The sequence below is a fragment of the Gopherus flavomarginatus genome, chromosome 8 (genome assembly GCF_025201925.1).
Source record: "Gopherus flavomarginatus isolate rGopFla2 chromosome 8, rGopFla2.mat.asm, whole genome shotgun sequence".
Classification (NCBI taxonomy): Eukaryota; Metazoa; Chordata; order Testudines; family Testudinidae; genus Gopherus; species Gopherus flavomarginatus.
This window is the reverse complement of record NC_066624.1, coordinates 3422837-3441515: the sequence shown is the minus strand read 5'-3', so window position 1 is coordinate 3441515 and position 18679 is coordinate 3422837. Positions and strand designations below refer to the sequence as shown.

The 18679-nt window shown below is 46.2% G+C and overlaps 1 protein-coding gene across 9 annotated transcripts in view; it reads right to left on the bottom strand.

Moving 5' to 3' along the window:
* Nucleotides 1–2376: 2376 nt before the first annotated feature.
* DOCK11 (dedicator of cytokinesis 11) overlaps nucleotides 2377–18679 on the bottom strand; it is a 122551-nt gene continuing 106248 nt past the window's right edge. For 8 of the 9 annotated variants that reach the window (XM_050964877.1, XM_050964880.1, XM_050964883.1 and 5 more), the window contains one exon: nucleotides 2377–3515. In XM_050964877.1, the coding sequence (XP_050820834.1) occupies nucleotides 3393–3515 (123 nt within the window). In that variant the 3' untranslated portion in view covers nucleotides 2377–3392. Of the gene's footprint in view, nucleotides 3516–3618; nucleotides 3637–18679 lie in introns of all 9 variants that reach the window. The other variant, XM_050964882.1, reaches the window with a different exon arrangement.

The following is an 18679-nucleotide window of genomic DNA, read 5'->3' as shown; positions in this document are numbered from 1 at the left end:
TTTGTGTGTGTGTGTGTGGGGGGGGGGATATTATATATATATATATATATATATATATATATATATATATATATATATATATGTCTCTTGTCTGGTGAAAAAAATTTCCCTGGAACCTAACCCCTGCTATTTACATTAATTCTTATGGGGAAACTGGATTAACATTTTGATTACAGTAGCATTTTTCAGGAACATAACTGCAACATTAAGCGTGGAGTTACTGTACCGTTTATGCTCAGGCTTCTAGAACATGTCAAACACAGAGTAAACGTCCTCAACGTTCACCCTTTTCCATCTGCCTACATGTCCAATAAACATCTCTCCTACATTTCAAGTGGAAATTTAGGAAACTGAGCAATGTATAAGAAGACATTTTGCATTGCTTGAATCCAGATCAAATAGCTCTTGCTGAAAAGTCTAATTCTAAAGTTAGTTGCCTTGAAAGCATTAGCTTCTAAGCTATCCTTAGAAATAGATAGAAGCCAGTGGTATGTTTCAGAGGGAAACATATTGATATTTGTTTCATAAGCATAATAATTCTGTTCCATGCAGGCATATAGATACACTCTCAAACAAAAGTGCTGACAGATATGTTATCTTCCTACATCTCCTTTTCCTTATTTATCTGGCTCACAACACAAAACATCAAAACAGCTCCCGCTATTGTGAGAAGCTGAGTGTCCTCAATGCCCATTGACAACATTCTATATCCTGCTCATTCTGACCCTAAATGCATGTTGTGTCTGCAGAATACGGAGCTGGGCACAAAATATTGTTTGCCTGCAAACAATTGAATATTTGCATAATTACATGTTTGTTCCTGCACATGTGTATGTTGCTGGCATAATATATATTGTTGAAAACTCTCTCCAGAATGTCAGCTGGGATCACTAGGGAGTATACAGCGACCAGGAACAATCACATTGTCATCATCAGGAACAGCATCAGCAATAACTATTAGTGTGGCTATGGCATTTGAAATAGCATCAGTGCATATAGCTTGGAAACTTTCTTGCTACATTGCTTTCTGTCCCTGTGTACCCAGAACATGTTTTCAGTACTGCTGGTTGCTTTTAATGGACAGATAAGGCTATTTATTGCAGCCACTGATAAATAGCTTTATCTTTACAAAGCATAATTTGGAATGGGCCCACTATCTGTCCTTAAACATTCTTCAAAGAAAGCTGATGACCAAGCTGGTAATGACTATAACTAAATGTACTAATCTCTCTTCCTCTTTCTGTGAAACTAAATTTGGATCCTGGCTGGAACACAAGCACGTACAAGCAGAAACATGATCTGTTTGTGAAACAGGAGTATCTATAGTTTGCTTACTACTAAAAGTAATGAAACTCTCATAATCTCCTTCTCAGAACACTATTAATTTTCCACTGTCATCATTCCAGGCTACCTGCCATGCTCCCTCGCAGGCAGACATGGGGTTGCAGGTGAACCCTTAGTTGATTTTCCCCTCACCCAGGGTATCAACAAGGCCAAACAGACCATAAGGTTAACAGAAAAGCCAACAGAAGACATGAACAAAACTTTCACTTCAACATCTCAGGCAGGAGACTAGGTCATCCCTGGTCTACCTATCCCCACACCTGAGCCCAGTGCTCTCTCTGCCCAGGCACTTCCCTCTGGGGGTCTCTTGGTTCCAGTCTCTGCACCTGATGTTAGGCCTCTTACCTCACTGGAGTAAGATCCCTCTCTGAAGTCAGAGGTCCATCCACAGCGATTCTTCTCCAGGGACAGCAGGTGATACTTTCCAGGTCAGGCTTCTGGCCACTGTCAAACAGACTCCTGTCTGAGACCAGGTACCGCTGGGTGCTGGCTGACTGAAGTCCTCCATATAGGAGGCTCCCCTGTCTAGGAGCACCTCTTATAGATTCAATATTTCGGTGGGTTCCCCAGAGAGCTCACCCTCTAGGCTTAGTTTCTCCTGGGAGCGCCTCCTCACAAGAGCTTCCTGGCCCCCTTTGGAGTATTCCCTTTTAACTGAGTCTAGGTAACTGTTATTAACTAATCAGCCACCTGGGCCAGTTATGGGAAGACTAGGAAACGTGTCCTAGCTCCCCATAAAGGACAGCTACCATACATAGCGTGTGGACTATTTGCTATTTAATGACCACTTTCATTATAGAGATTAGAGGTTTAGCATGAGATTTGTCACAAGGTATAAAAAGTCTAGTTAATAAAAGTTATTTCAGTCCGAGAAAATTCCAGTGAAAAACCCATCTTTCTTTAAAATGGATCTTGCACAACATTAGAATTTTCTGAAAGGTGCTAAAGCACTTTAGACTCCCAGACCCACTTTAAGAAGGTCTCTAATTATTTATTTACCTCATACATAAAATGTAATAATTCCATCACACATGATCTTTCAAGGTTTATTCAGCTTCTAGCCCATGAATGATGAAAAGGAAGAGTATATAAACAAAGGATTATATTATCAGAGATCTTGCTTAGTCATAATGACCGTTCCTCAATCAAACAGTGTAAGAGAGGCAAAAGCCAGCGGAAGTTAAGTCCCCTAGAGGCTCAACAAGGATTCCTTTTGATTCACCGGACAAGAGTGTCTATTTGTGGACTATGTGGTGTCTGCATTAGGTGTTAATTGTGATATATGCAGGATTCAAACTACGTAAGTCTACCTATTGTATAGTAATGCCTCTTGGTGCATAGGTAGCATATACAGGCTAAATCGCTTTCTAGGAGGCCAGATCTCTAGTGAGCAGGGACGGTTCTAAGGCTGGGCGAGCAGGGCTGTGGCCCTGGGTGACAGCTTCTAGGAAGTGCTGTACCCACTGCACCACTCAGCCTTTTAAAAATGCATTTCAGGCTTGACTGCTGCAGGATGGGGCAGTGAAAATGTTTTCCACCATGGCTGGCAAAACAGTTAGGGCCACTCCTGCTCATAAGTGCTCTGAGGGCATGTTGACTTCCACACCGACCAGCATACCCCATGCCCATGAGAGACTGGGAATTTAGCAGCAAATATTGCACAGGGGTAATTTCTATACACTGTACTCCACTTTCTACTTACAAAGCAGTTTTACACTTTATTATATTCCATTTTACAACTTTACAGACTACTATTACAATTTCAACTCATACTTACGCAATTCAATACATACTTTGATAAATGCCTTTCAGTGCACTGTATATATTTAACTAAAAAAGTACAAAACAAGCACAGTGGTGCAATTGTCCGGGCACTTTCAATATTGATCAGCAAAATAAGCGAGAACCCTGTTTGAAAGCATGTTAATTATTTGGGAAAAAAATACTGAATGTATACTAGTCACTCATTTGAATTTTAACATCCTTTGCACAGCTCCAAGTATTCCTGAGACATATCTGTAAAGTGTCATTTTTACTTGTAAATCTCCTTATATTTCGGCAGTGGATCTAAGCGAACCATAACCTCCATCACCAGATGTTCCGCTGATTGCGCAAAAAACGTGTAAGGAGTCGTGCATCCAGGGAGAATGCATAGTATCTTCTTGGTACATCTAAACCAAAACAAGGTAGTAATTAAGTCATGTTTCAACTCGTTATTCACTCATGATATCACTGTTTTAAAAGATACACAAAGCAAAAGTGGCATAGCATTACCCAATTTTGTCTTCAAAGCTGGGTTGCAAAGGCAGCATAACAAAGAAATGAGAAAGAATGGTTATTCAGTAACTACAGCATGATATGTATATATTATTAGGTAGATTTCTGGAGAAGAGACTGTTCAGCTTAAAGACAGGCAAGACTCCAAGAATTCCTTACTGCTATACCTGTGTATTTTAACAATAGCTCAGAACAAATGTTATTTTAGCGGCCATCAGGAATGTATTACCAAAGAACAGAAAGCTGCTTGTGAAAGATGTTGTTCAACGAAAATCAATATTGTATAGTATGATCTGATGACCTATACAAATGACCTAGAAATCAGTCTTCATTACACTGCAGCATTTACTTAAAAATGTACAAAATGAAACACACACACAGCTCCAGAAACTGATATTTCTCAGTCTGATTTCAGTAGATTTAGCTTTATAGCCTTGCAGACTTCTCTAGTTTAGAAAATACACCTAAATTCTGTGACACAAATGTCAGGATGAGCGGTAAATACAAATACAGATACAACCTGATGGTAGAAAGATTCTAGGTGCTCAGATCCTATTTAAATAGGTGGGAGTTCTGAGCCTTCCCTACAGAAGCAAATTGACCCTTTGCTGACAATGGATGCCAATGCGGAGTGGTGAATATAGCATAGTTGCAGGCATAGAGATGAAGAGACTGGTTTTGGTACTCTCAGAGAGCATGGCTGTAGAGCTGGGTTAATAATGGATTTACTGGCAATGTTGAAAAAAGTCAAAAAAATTGTTTTGGGTTAGAGTGAAAATGAAAATTTTCAGAGAATTCAAAAGTAAAAATTTGTTTAGATTGTGAGCAATTTTTTGAATTTTAAAAATATAATTAAAGGAAGATTCTGAATGAAAAGATTGTTTCAAACCAAAAAAATAAAACCCCTTTCCCCCCAAAAAAACAATTTGGCAAAATCAACACCAATTCATAAATGTTTGTGTCATCAATCTTGTATTTATTGCCAGAAAAGCAGGGCACGGTGAGAACTACAACATACTACCTATCTGCTGTACCCTGATTTCAAAGAGCTCCTCCTGGAGTAGGTTACTGGGGGCTTAGTGTACCTTCTGTTGGGCACTGGTAAGACAAAGGAATTACTCTGGATTTACAGTGATGGAACTGAGCTCAGAATCTGGCCCATTTTGGGCCATCTAGCACCATGCTTCTTTCTGTGGTGCCCTGTGTCCTCCAACTGCAGTTCCCCATCTACTTTTGCTTCTACCCTCCTCTTCCCCATCTCTCTCTTGCAGCTTCCTGTCCCTTCATTATCTTAAGTTACCTGAAAGTGGGTCTCAGGGGGGCATCTAGTGGGTTGCCCTTCTCCCTCCCATATCAAAATAGCATATAATATTTGTTTGTTGGCTGATTTTTAAAAACATATATCAACCAATTTTTTAAAATTGGGCCTCTAAACTAACCCAGTTTTCTCCTCTGTGTTTAACCAAGGAACTTTGCAGAAGAGTTTCATTATGGTAAAACTGGTAAAGATGTTTTGTTGCTATTAAATGCACAAAAGATTCAAAGCCAACCATTATCTACATCTAATAAGTAAGACAAACATGAAGATCAGTTTTGTATATATGAAGTCTTGGGCTATTCATTCTATACAATGCAAAATGTGGAACCTTCATTAATGAAAACTAATATTCTTAGCTAGCACTTAACCTGAAAACAGCAGATAATGCATTAATACAGGGGTAGGCGGCACGCGAGCTGATTTTCAGTGTCACTCACACTGCCTGGGTCCGGGCCACTCTTCTGGGGGGGCTCTGCATTTTAATTTAATTTTAAATGAAGCTTCTTAAACGTTTTAAAAACTTTATTTATTTACATACAACAATAGTTTAGTTATATATTATAGACTTATAGAAAGAGACCTTCTAAGAACGTTAAAATGTATCACTGGAACACAAAACCTTAAATTAGAGTGAATAAATGAAGACTCGGCACAGCACTTCTGAAAGGTTGCCGACCCTTGCATTAATATGTTGTCCCATTCATCAAAGAGAACGAGATGGTGGATTTTTAATAGGGAGTATATTAACAATGCATCACTGTTCTACGAGCCCCCTACCCGCTGTGATGCTAAGGCGTGGTACTGGCTGATTTGTTTTCAATTTGAATATTGCAGAATTAAAAAACCCTCAAATTCTGGCAGCTGCATATAAATTCAATAGCTTGGTCAGGCTTGCTTGCAAAAGGAGTGGAAGTAAGCAGGTGCAACTCCTGTGAACTTTTCTGGTCAAAATTCAGCAGTGAAGTAAACAGGGTTATAATATGTGGAGAAAGCACAGCAGGGGGCAGGTAGCAGAAAAAGCAACTGACAAGAAGATGTAAGATTAAGCAGACATTCCCCCCACCCCCCACTTAATACCTTCCTCTTCCCCAACATTCCCTGGGCCAAATTCAGCCCCAGCACAAGAGAGGGAAACTCCCAGTGACTTAAACCAACCAAACAAAAAAACAACCAACATTACATCCTCTTGGTTTGCAAATGCCAAATGGATGCAAGTTATACTTTGCCACTTACATACATTTTCCTATCAATTTACACAACTGTTTGTGTCACCACTGAATTTGATGAAATATTTTTCAAGAGTAAAATGGTACAGTTATAGAAATGAAGGGAACTGTTTAATCAAACAAAAATCATTATATATTGTGTACAGACCCTCCCCCCAGACTATTTTAATGTAAAAATTTCTATTTCACATGTTCATTTAAAATTATACTGTATATAGTATTCTAACCTGTGAGAGATGAAATTAGTGTGCATAACATGACTAGGAAATTCTGAGAACATCTTGTTCAATCAGAAATTACAAACACTTGGAAACACATAGTACAAACACAACTATTCATTTTAGACACCTGGTACTGTAGCTTTGTTATATTAACTTTCTTTTATAAATTAAAGATATGATCCCAAAAGTACAGAGATCAGTTTGAAGAGCCAACTGACCTCTGATTTCATACCATGTTAATGGATGGTACAAGTTATTTTTCTGCATCTGTTAACACTATGCTACTGTTGATCATAGATTACATCTGTACAACACCTTTCACCCAGAAGATTCCCAAAGTGTGATTATAGTGCATGTATATCTAATGGTATAACACCCACTTCATTCCCTCCTCGGTTTTACATGCTGTTTAACACATATACTGCTGTTTAGGCCAGGAAGCAGAAACCATCAGAAAAATAAGGGAAGGAATTTATATAGGCAAGATGTAACTAATCAAGTTGCCAGCAAGCCAAGACTTATTACTGTACTCTTGCAAAAACTGCCAGAGTTCTTCATGCCTATACATGGCTAGGATCCTAGTTATTTGCATCTGTGAAGGCTTCACCCTAAAGCACGGTATGCGGCAACTCCACAATGAGAGACAGGCTCAAAACAAACTCAGAGGTTAGAGTTCCACCTACTGAATCACTCACGCTTCCATATTCAGGGGCTTGGGTTTTCATATGCAGTTAAATAATGAAAGAAAAATTTGAGCCTGTTTTCAAGCACAAAGAAAAAATCCCATTTAAGTCCTTGACACACAATATAGCCATGCTTGGGTAGCAGACTGGGAGCATGTGTAATTCTGGGGCAAATTAACGATAGGAAAGTACGGGAGGTGTCATTTGATTTGTAAAAGTCTACAGGATCATAATTTCAAAAGTGTCACCCTCTACAGCATGACAGGAAGGACGTGCTACCCCCCACCCCCAGGGTCAGATTAAGGTTATGAGGGGCCTAAGTATAAATTACAAAGTCATCAAACATTCCTCTACATACATATTTACATATTATTTATGTAAAATTAACAAGTTTATTCTACTCTCATGACACACAATTCTTCAGATAGATACTTCTGAGTAAGAGGTAGCACGAGGGATGCTATGCTGTCCTTCTCCTGGGCCTCCTTCCTCCTAGGTAGTGGAGTGCTTGTCTGTATGAGGATAAACACTGCAACATTCCCATCCTGCTCACCTCTTTCCACCTGGTGCGTCTACCCTCAGCTCTCCACAGTGCAAAGCCAAGCCCTGCAGGTGTTTCCTCCAAGCTATGGCCTCTATACCACATACCCTATCTCACTCTGACTGCAGCCTGGGAGGCAGCCAGCTTTTATTATGTAAAAGAAAACCACTCAGGTGTAAATGCCACTGAAGTAGAGGAAGCAGTAGTGGGAAAATTACATTGGGTAGCATTGTCTTTTAGGCTGTCTTGCTCTGGAAGCTGCCTCCCAGTGTTGCACTGGTTGAGGACAATGAACGACTGTTTTCACATTGAACCCAAATATTATTTGTGGGATGATACCCAGTTTGCATAGTTAATCTCCAGTGATTCACCACATCAGGCCATTTTGTCACCAAGCTCTTCCACAATTAGAATTATAGATAGAATCACAGGACTGGAAGGGACCTCGAGAGGTCTAGTCCAGTCCCCTGCACTCATGGCAGGACTAAGTATTATCTATTCTAGAATGTGTGATCAGCAGCTCTGACATGAGGTTTTCTAAGCATGAGTTCTGTGTGCACCAGCCCCCTACAGTTTGCATGTGTTTGTTTTAAGTTTTCTTTAAGAAAAAGGTAACAGCTAGAAGTGACACAGATCTTTAGATGGTTGCCCAGTCATAATATTTAGCACTTTTGTACTATGCTAGCTCTTCAAAATCACTATACAAACATTAAACCAACTTAAACTAAAGCCTTTCAGCTTTTGAATGACTAGGAGTTGACAAAACAGAGCTAGTCCCTGTTGTGTTCTCTGCCTCCCTGAACAAAAAGACTTTATTGAAAATCAGCATCTTAAAAAAACCAGTAAGGATCTTTCAAAAGAACAATCCAACCAAGGCTGCCGTAGTGACACCCTTGTTACATCAGGTCTGGTGTTTAAGGCTGGTGTAGAATGAAGGGAGAGCTTGCTGTTTTATTTGCAGGAGTAAATCAAGCAGACCTTGCTTATTTTTTCCCCTAAGTGCTCAGAGTTTGGGGAGGAAAGTGAATGAGATTCTGCTTATACCAGGTGTGAAAAAGCAGAAGGAACCAAAATCTATTCTTGTGCAAGAATCTGTCCTTCCTGAAGTCAATAAGGCTACACAGGTGTAACTGTCAGCGGGAACTGGCCTGTGTTCTCATTCCCTTCTCGAATCACATTCCAGGCTCACCCAACATTTTCCAGTTGGGAAAGACGTTCATTTGAGTTGGAGCAGAAAAATGAGGACTAACTTCAGGTTTATTTAGCTTTAAGTTTTTGGAATGAAACTCAAAAGAAATCAAATATGAGGTACTTTTATGATGGATTGAAAGGCTAGAGAACCAGCAAATGGACAGAACCTGCTTTAGTCTATTCAGCAGTCTTTCTATCACAGCCTGCTAAGAAGTGGATTTAAAATCCTTGAGGGAGCAGGAAGGAAGAAACCTACAACATTGTATGTTGAGCTTCCTCCAGTGATTTTGCAACCCCTTAAAAGTACAAAGATGCATTGGCCTGTGGAACTAGGCTGAGCATGAGGAAAGAACTTGGTTGCCTGTGCATCCCAGTACAGAAAAATACACCAAAGAAAAAGATTGGATTTTTTTAGTACAGTTCAATACAGTATTGAATACAGTGCATCATACATCTGAAGCCCCTCGATGGAAGGTACTGTAAAAGTTAAAGTACTGGTATCCAGAATGGGATGGTTTGTTTTATTTTCCCTACAAATGTGTGGGAGTTCTTTCCTTATACATGGGAGGGGCAATAGTTCATGCTGGAGCTGGATAGAGTGTGTGCAGGTTCTGTGCAAGCTTCCCACCCTACTACTCTGGTACTGCCTCTTCCCCTCCCCTATCCTCTTGCCCTGCCCCCCACAGGCACTCACCAGTTGTCCAGAAACAGGACGCAGCATACACAGAAGATGATGGTTATGGGCACTAGGACCCAGGATGCAGCATTCTGGAGCTGCCTGCCAGCCTCAGCCAAGGAGAGGGTCAGAGGGAGACTCTTCCCTCCCCGACAGCTAAGCAGAGCTCCAGAGAAATCGTGGGTGGGTGGAGCTGGGTGCGGGGGGCGGAGGGGGAGGCAATGCCTGCTCAAATGACACCCACAGCTGGCACAGGTTCCCACAATAACTGGATTTTTAGTGTCCAGTCATCAGTGTTAACCAGATCCCTGGCAGAGTGTTCCTACAGCCAGGGCCGACGCTTCCATTTAGGTGACCGCCTTTGGGAGGGCAGCAGACTGCTCCGGTGGACCTCCCGCAGGCATGCCTGCAGCAGGTCCACTGGAGGCATGGGACCGGCAGAGCGTCCGCAGGCACGCTTGTGGGAGGTCCACCGGAGCCGCAGGACCGGCGGAGCGTCCGCAGGCACGCCTGTGGGAGGTCCACCGGAGCCGCGGACCGGTGATCCTAGGGCGCCAAAAACCCTCATGCCACTCCTGCCTACAGCACGGGGCAACATAGTCTGCCAGCTCAGCTGAGCTCCTTCCAAGCCACAGGGGGCTGTTTGCCTTTCCTATGCAAGCTCATTCCTCATCACCTGGCCCCAGCTCTGCTCCTGCCTGACCAGTAGGGCCTAAAAATAGGAGGGCCTAAGGCTACTGCCTTATTAGCTTACTGGTTAATACAGCCCTGCCCACCCCCCACTTCCAGCTTGAAGGCCTCTGGTTGGTGGGAATTTTGGTAATAGAATGTCATCAGAAGTGGGTCAAGTTGGGTATCATTCCCCTTCTGCCACCAACACAATGTACCAAACATGACAAAACTAGAACAATTATTGAGCTGTATATTTGACAAAATGTTTTCAAAAAAATCAATGTTTTTGTAATTATACTTTACCACAGGCATGGGAAACATGCAGCCCTCACAAAGTTACATTGTGGCCCTTGACTGACAGTACCGTGTTACCTGTTAATGTTCAGAACATGACACCTGAATCATTTTTTTAACATTACAGATTACTGTAAATGGACAGAGTACATCAAGTTGATTTGCCATCACTGGAAAAAAAGAAGCAGTTCAGTGGTATTATCAGCTTTGCTTATTTTGCCAAAAGAGTTGTAATGAGGCACTGATTAAGACATCAGAATCCATCTGCAAACAGTATGCATATAGTTATATAACATACATTACATACAATCCCAAAGTAATTTATTAGAAAATCCTTGTTTTTACTTTGGTCTTGATCATTTTTAAGTGTCAATGGGGAGACAAAGAGTAACAACTAGGAGCCGAATCTCTGGAGGATACCACCACTGAGGATCTGGTTACACATAACGCTTGTGGCACCTTACGTGCTCTAAGAAATGCACACAAACTGAATATGACAAGGTTGGAGAGAAAGTACATCAAACAACAGGAAAACTGATGGGATAAGTGCCAGCTGTGGGCAAGAATTGCCTTATATTAAGTCCCAAGGTATGTGTTTAGATAAGAAAAAACGGTTACTCACCTTTGTAACTGTTGTTCTTTGAGATGTGTTGCTCATATCCATTCCAGTTAGGTGTGCATGCGCTGCGTGCACGTTCGTCGGAAGATTTTTACCCTAGCAACACTCGGTAGGTCGGCTGGGCGCCTCCTGGAGTGGCGCCGCTATGGCGCTGGATATATACCCCTGCCGACCCAGCCACCCTTCAGTTCCTTCTTGCCGACTCCGACAGAGGGGAAGGAGGGTGGGTTTGGAATGGATATGAGCAACACATCTCAAAGAACAACAGTTACAAAGGTGAGTAACCGTCTTTTCTTCTTCGAGTGCTTGCTCATATCCATTCCAGTTAGGTGATTCCCAAGCCTTACGTAGGCTGTGGGGTCGGAGTGAAATGTGGCAGACTGTAAAACTGCTGAGCCAGAGGCTGCAGCATGTCTTGACTGTTGAACCAGAGCATAATGCGAAGCAAAGGTATGGACCGAGGACCATGGAGCTGCGCGACAGATCTCATAGGTAGGTACACGAGCCAGCAAGGCCGCAGATGAAGCCTGAGCCCTGGTAGAATGCACGGTGATGTGGCTTGGGAAAATATGAGCCAAATCGTAACAAGGGCGGATGCATGCCATCACCCAAGATGAGATCTTCTGAGAGGAAACAGGTAGGCCTTTCCTTCGGTCTGCTACCGCAACAGAGAGTTGGGGCGTTTTACGAAATGGTTCCCTCCGCGCAATATAAATGCGAGCGCTCTACAGACGTGCAGGGAGTGCAATTGTTGCTCCCATTGCGTTGAGTGAGGGTAACATGAAAGGCCAAAACCACCTTAGGGAGGAAAGCCGGGTGTGGTCGTGACTGCACCTTGTCTTTGTGAAACGTAGTGTACGGTGGAACCACCGTAAGAGCCCTGAGCTCGGAGACTCGTCTGGCCGATGTAATGGCTATGAGGAAAGCTGTCTTCCAAGACAGGTATAGCTGCGAGCAGGTCGCTAACGGCTCGAATGGGGGAGACATAAGTCCGGTTAAAACCAGGTTGAGGTCCCAGGTTGGGGCTGGGTGGCGTACTTGAGGGTGTAGGCGCTCCAAGCCCTTGAGGAGCCTCAAACCCATAGAGTGTGAGAAAACGGAACGACCACCTTAGCCTGGGTGGAAGGTAGAGATGGCTGCCAAGTGTACCTTCAGCAATGACACCGCTAGGCCCTGCTGTTGTAGGCCAGAGGTAGGCCAAAGAGAGGGGATCGAGACTTCAGTAGGAGTAAGATCAAGCATTTCGCACCTGTAGGAGAAACGCTTCCACTCGGCCAGGTACGTTGACCAGGTGGAAGACTTCCTGCTACCCTGGTTTAGTCACGCAGCAGCCACACCATGAGGTGAAGAGACTGCAGGTCCGGGTGGCGAAGCCTGCCGTGGTCCTGAGTTATGAGGTCTGGGTGGAGTGGCAGGGTAATTGGGTTGGCTATTGACAGGTTGAGCAACGTGGTGTATCAGTGCTGCCTGGACCACGCTGGAGTGATCATGATGATGCGCGCTCTGCCCCTGCGGAGTTTGAGCAGGACCCAATGAACCAGCAGGAATGGTGGGAAGGCATAAAGGAGTTGGCCCATCCACGGCATCAGGAAAGCGTCCGAGATCGATCCCAGGGAGAGACCTTGGAAGAAGCAGAGCATCTGGCATTTCCTGCTCTCGCGGTAAGCGAACAGGTCTATGTGGGGAAAAGTCTCCAATTCTGGAAAACAGAATGCATCACATCGGGGCAGAGCAACCACTCGTGAGACAGGAAAGACCTGCTGAGTCGAAGCGCCAAGGCGTTCCGAACGCCTGGGAGAAAAGATGCTACCAGATTTATCGAGTGGGCTATGCAAAAGTCCCAGAGATGGATGGCCTCCTGACAAAAGGGGGAGGACCATGTCCCTCCCTGGTTGATATGTAGCACATGGCCGTTGTGTTGGCTGTAAACACTGAGACACCACGGCCTCGCAGCTGCTGCTGGAGCCCCTGGCATGCCAGGCGGACTGCTCTCATTTTTGGACATTGATGTGGAATGCCAGCTCCTGAGAAGACCAAAGCTCGAAGGTGATCGAGGTGAGTACCTGAGCCGAGAGATGACGCGTCCGTCGTCAGGGACAGTGAGGGCTGGGGCGGATGGAACGGCATCCCTACCCACACCAGGGAGGGAGTTAGCCACCATTCTAGGGAGCCTAGGGTGCTCGAGGGAATGGTGACTATCGTGACCATTGGGTCCCTGTCTGGGCAGTATGCCGAGTTGAGCCAAACTTGGAGAGGATGGAGGCGGAGCTTGGCATGTTTGGTTACAAACTTGCAGGCAGCCACGGGACCCAGGAGACCGAGACAAGTGCGAGCTGAGGTTGTTTGGAAAGTCTGCAGACCTCGGATGATTGTTGCCATCGCCTAAAACCGTGGCTGTGGTAAGCAGGCTCTGGCTAGGTCGGAGTCCAGGATAGCTCCTAGGAAGTCCAACCTCTGCGTGGGAACCAGAGTGGATTGTTCTATAGTAATCATCAGGCCTAGACGTGTGAATAGATCCTTGACGATGCCCACATGCTGAGTGATTTGTGTCTTGGAGTGTCCTCGGATAAGCCAGTCGTCCAGATACGGAAAAACGCATATCCGACGTTGGCGAAGGTAGGCAGCAACTACGGCCGTACACTTGGTCAATACCCGTGGGGCTGTAGAAAGGCCAAACAGCAGGACCGTAAACTGGAAGTACTGACGGTTGGCTAGAAAGCGGAGGTATCTCCTGTGCGGAGGGAAGATGGCGATGTGAAAGTACACGTCCTTCATATCGAGGGTGGCATACCAGTCTCCAGGATCCAAGGATGTGATAATGGTTCCCAGGGATACCATGCGGAACTTCAACCTTATCATCAACTGGTTGAGTCCTCGCAGGTCTAGGATAGGTCTGAGACCTCAGTTCGAGTTGGGGATTAGGGAATAATGGGAGTAAAACCCCTTGCCTCTTTCGTCCATCGGCGTCTGCACCTCTTGCAAGAGGAATTGCTCGTGAGAGGGGTCCCGGAAGGGGAACAGGGTTGGAACAAATTGGAGGTGGTATCCATACTCCACTGTGCGTAGGACCTAGCAATCTGAAGTTAACTGGGACCATGCCAGGAGAAACTAGTGGGATCCCGGCCTGTAACTGGTACACTGCCCTCGGGCGCACCTTCGAAAGTTCGTCTTTGGTCCCAATGGTGATTGTGAGGGACCTTGATCTTGGCCCTCTAGGGGTCCTGACGGTCATCTGCGACCATCTCGGCCGCGCCGTCTGCCAAAGTCCTGTCTCTGGCTAAGCACAGAGTACAGCGGTGTGGCTGGGGACAGAAAGGCCTGGGTTTGGTCGCCGGCGTATGCACGCTGAGAGAGCGCAGTAGGACCCTGTTGTCCTTCAGGCTTTGCAGCCTGGGGCTGTCTTTGCCGCGAAGAGGCCTGTACCATCAAATGGTAAGTCCTGAATGGTATACTGCAGCTCTGGCCAGAGGTTTGAAACCTGAAGCCATGAGATGTGCCTCATGGCAACACCTGAGGCCAGAGTCCTGGCTGCTGAGTCTGCTGCATCCAACGAGGCCTGGAGGGAAGCTCTGGCCACCTGTTTCCCTGCCTCCAAGAGGGCAGCGAACTCTTGGCGGGAGCCTTGAGGGAGAAGCTCCATAAACTTAATTACCGCCACCCAGGTGTTATAATTATAGTGGCTAAGCAAGGCTTGTTGATTTGCCACCCAGAGCTGTAAGGCCCCTGCAGAGTACACCTTGCGGCCGAGTAGGTTCATTCACCTAGCCTCCTTCCATTTCGGGGATGGCGCCTGCTGGCCACGCCGTTCCCTCTCCTTAACGGACTCAATGACTAGTGAGTAGGGAGGAGGACGGACATACAAGTAGTCGTACCCCTTAGAGGGCACCATACCTCTACGCTCGACTCCCCTGGCCGCAGGAGGGATAGAGGCTGGGGACTGCCACATAGTATTGGCATTCGCCTGGATGGTCTGAATAAATGGGTAGGGCCCCTCTAGTGGGGCAACCGCCGATAGAATGCCCACTACCAGGTCCTCTACCTCTGGGACTTCCTCCACCTGGAGGTCCATATGGAGTGCTACCCTCCTTAGGAGGTCCTGATGGGCTCTCAGGTTGTTGGTGGGCACATCAGAATCGCGGTCCTGAGCATAAGAGTTGTCCACGTGGGATGACATTGATGCGTGTCTGGATGGCCATGGAGGTGCTGAAAAACCATGGGCAGAGTCTCTGACTCTATCGGACCTTGCCCAACTCGGCACCAGGGACTGGTACTGGGAGGCATACCGGTACCTGGAACAAGATCCAGACCTGCGACCAGAGCGGTGCCAGGAGGTCGACAGAGATCTTGAGGCTCGATGTCAGGAGCGGCTATGGGAGTCACGGTGCCTGTAGTGGTGCCGGGAGCTGGAATGGTGCCGAGAGTAGCAGGTTGGCGAACGGGATACCGACCGGTGTGGCAAGTGTGACTGGTACCAAGGAGAACAGCACCGGGACTGCAAGTGGTGTCCGGAGCGGGAGTGGCGACGAGACCTGGAGCGTCTGCGGGACTGTGATCATGAACGGCGCCACTCTGCCGTGCCGACAGAGGATGGTCATATCAAGGGAGGCTTGCCAAGAGACTGTATTACCCGCACCGGTGGTGCCGGGGTCAGGCAGCATCGACTCTGTCATGGCAATGAGATCCCTCGCTGTTGGGAATGTCTCCGGCATGGAGGGAACAGTAGGCTCAACCACAGCGCGTACCGGGGAGCTGTCAGGCATCGGATTCGACGGCCCTTGTGGGACCGGGATCGATAGTGCCAGCGTCATCAGTGCCTCGGCAGGTGTCGGTTCTGGGCGATCCGACTTAGACAAGCTTTCTGGCTGCGGTGCAGTTGGCATGGAAGCAGCAGGAGCAGGGGGCTCAACCACGGCGCGTGCCGGGGAGCTGTAAGGCACTGGATTTGACAGCTCCATGGGACCGGAATCGATGATGCTGACGGCATCGGTGCCTGGTGACCCGACTTAGACGACCTCTCTGGCTGCAGTGCAGGTGGCACGGAAGCGGCAGGAGCAGGGAGCTCAACCACGGCGCGGGCCAGGGAGCAGTCAGGCACTAGGCACTGGCAGGAGGAGTCATAGGCTCTCTCGACCTCAGAGAGAGGGAGCGGTGCCGAGTCGACTTTGGTGCCGGCAACGGCCGGTGCCAAAAGACCTTGGCAGTACTGGCGGGGTCCGGTACCGAGGAGGCGCTTCTGCCCACCGATTGATCATCGCTCGGTGCCAAAGCGGAGGGGTAAGTGAAAGTCCCGCTCCTTTTTGTTCTCGGCTTAAAAGCCTTGCAAATGGGGCACTTAGCTGTCAAGTGCGATCCCCCGAGGCACTTCAAGCAGGAGTCGTGCGGATCTCCTGTTGGCATCAGCTTGTGGCAGGCCGAGCACGGTTTAAAATCTGGTGAGCCGGGCATGGGCTCCGGCACTGGGTGCGGGGAAGGGGCTAGTCCCCGAACCCCGCTAACTATTACTAAACTAACTATGCTAGTAAAGAAAAAACGTATAAATATATATATAAAAGGATTATAACTATATACACGAGAACTACGAGTAGCTAGGGAAGTGGAGGTTAGCTAAGCTGCGCTCCACTGTTCCAACGACCAACAAAGGCGGTAAGAAGGAACTGAAGGGTGGCTCGGTCGGCAGAGGTATATATCTGGCGCCATAGCGGCGCCACTCCAGGGGGCGCCCAGCTGACCCACCGAGTGTTGCTAGGGTAAAAATCTTCCGACGAATGTGCACACGGCGCGCGCACACCTAACTGGAATGGATATGAGCAAGCACTCGAAGAAGAACACCTGCTTCTTCTGTGGTTAGCATTCATTATTCACAGTTTCAACATGTGAGACATGGCATTATGAAGCTGTTGCCATGCATGGTTCAGTGAAGTTTCTTCATAGCTCTCATGAAGAGGCTGACACTAAAATTATCTTGCATGCCATCAATGCCACAAAGAGAGGTGCAACTGAACTCCATGTGTCTGCAAAAGACTCAGATGTTTTAGTGCTCTCTGTGCAATTGAAACGGTATGCACGCCATACTCATAACTTGCTGATCAGTAATATCATGGTAAAATGTGTGTAGCACCATTAGGTGTAAAGTTATGAACATAAACTGACATCATGACTGAAGTGTTTCCCAGCTAAGTCTGAGGAAGGGCTAAGCCTGTTTCTCTAAAACAAAGGGCAAGCCAATGCCCCAGCCAGATGCCAAGAAAGCTAATGGGACCTCATGTATCCAGTGACCATTCTTTGTCAAGAAAAGGGGACATGGACAAAGAGATCTGCATCTTAGCAAAAAACAGCTGGAGGTCTCCTTCCTCCATCAGACCTCCATCTCCTGGTTCTCAGCTGGAAATATTTTTCAAGGGGAGGGGGTACTGAAATTATAAAAAGGAGGAGCAAACACCCCAAGAGACCTCTTCCTCTCTCTCCCCCATCCATTTCACTCTTTGCACCTGAGAAGACAAAAGAAGCAGCTGTTGGCCTCTGAGGAAGGGGCCCTGACTGGAAGAGTTTGGTCAGTAACACTCTTGGAAGCATGTGGTAAAAAATTTTGCTTTGAATCTAATACAGTTTGTTAAGCTAGGCGCTAGAAAGTGTTATCTTTATTTTTCTAGTAATCATTTTGACTTTTATGCCTCATTCCTTGTACTCACTTAAAATCTCTCTCCTTCTAGTTAATAAACTTGTTTTACTGTTTTACCTAATCCGCTGCGTTTATCTTAAAGAGTCTGGTGTGACAAAGTTCCTCCTCTACCTTGGTGGGTCCTGCGTTTATTGGTAGATTTGCTCACCTCAGTGATCTTCCCCACAGTCTGGATCAACTCCTCCTGTGTCTGATCAGGAGTTGCGAGGTTTGGGGGGAATGCGGGCCCGCCCTCCACTCTGGGTTCCAGCTCAGGGCCCTGTGGATCGCAGCTGTCTATAGTGCCTCCTGTAACAGCTGCATGACAGCTACACCTCCCTGGGCTACTTCCCCATGGCCTCCTTCAAACACCTTCTTTATCCTCACCACAGGACCTTCCTCCTGGTGTCTGATAATGCTTGTCCTCCTCAATCGTCCAGCAGTTCACTCTCTCACTCCCAGCTCCTCACACACGCTCCTGCTCCTCTCTGCCTGATTGGAGTGAGCTCCTTTTTAAACCCAGGTGCCCTGATTAGCCTGCCTTGATTGGCTGCAGGTGATCTAATCAGCCTGTCTGTCTTAATTGGTTCTAGCAGGTTCCTGATTACTCTAGTGCAGCCCCTGCTCTGGTCACTCAGGGAACAGAAAACTACTCATCCAGTGACCAGTATATTTGCCCTCTACCAGACTCCTGTACCCTACTGGCCTGGATCTGTCACACTGGGTAACTATTTAAGATAATAAACTAGTGTATATTATTCCCTTAAAGGAATAATGGACTTAATACATTTGAACTGACCAGGAGAGGGCTGGGTGGCACAGGACATACATTTATGGGGGGAAATCTGCGATTGGGAATATGATGGGGTCACGCTGCAGAAGTAACCCAAGTGTGGTGGAAGTTTGCAGTCACACACAGACACACGGGGTGGCTGGAAGGCTGTGAGCAGCCCAGGTGG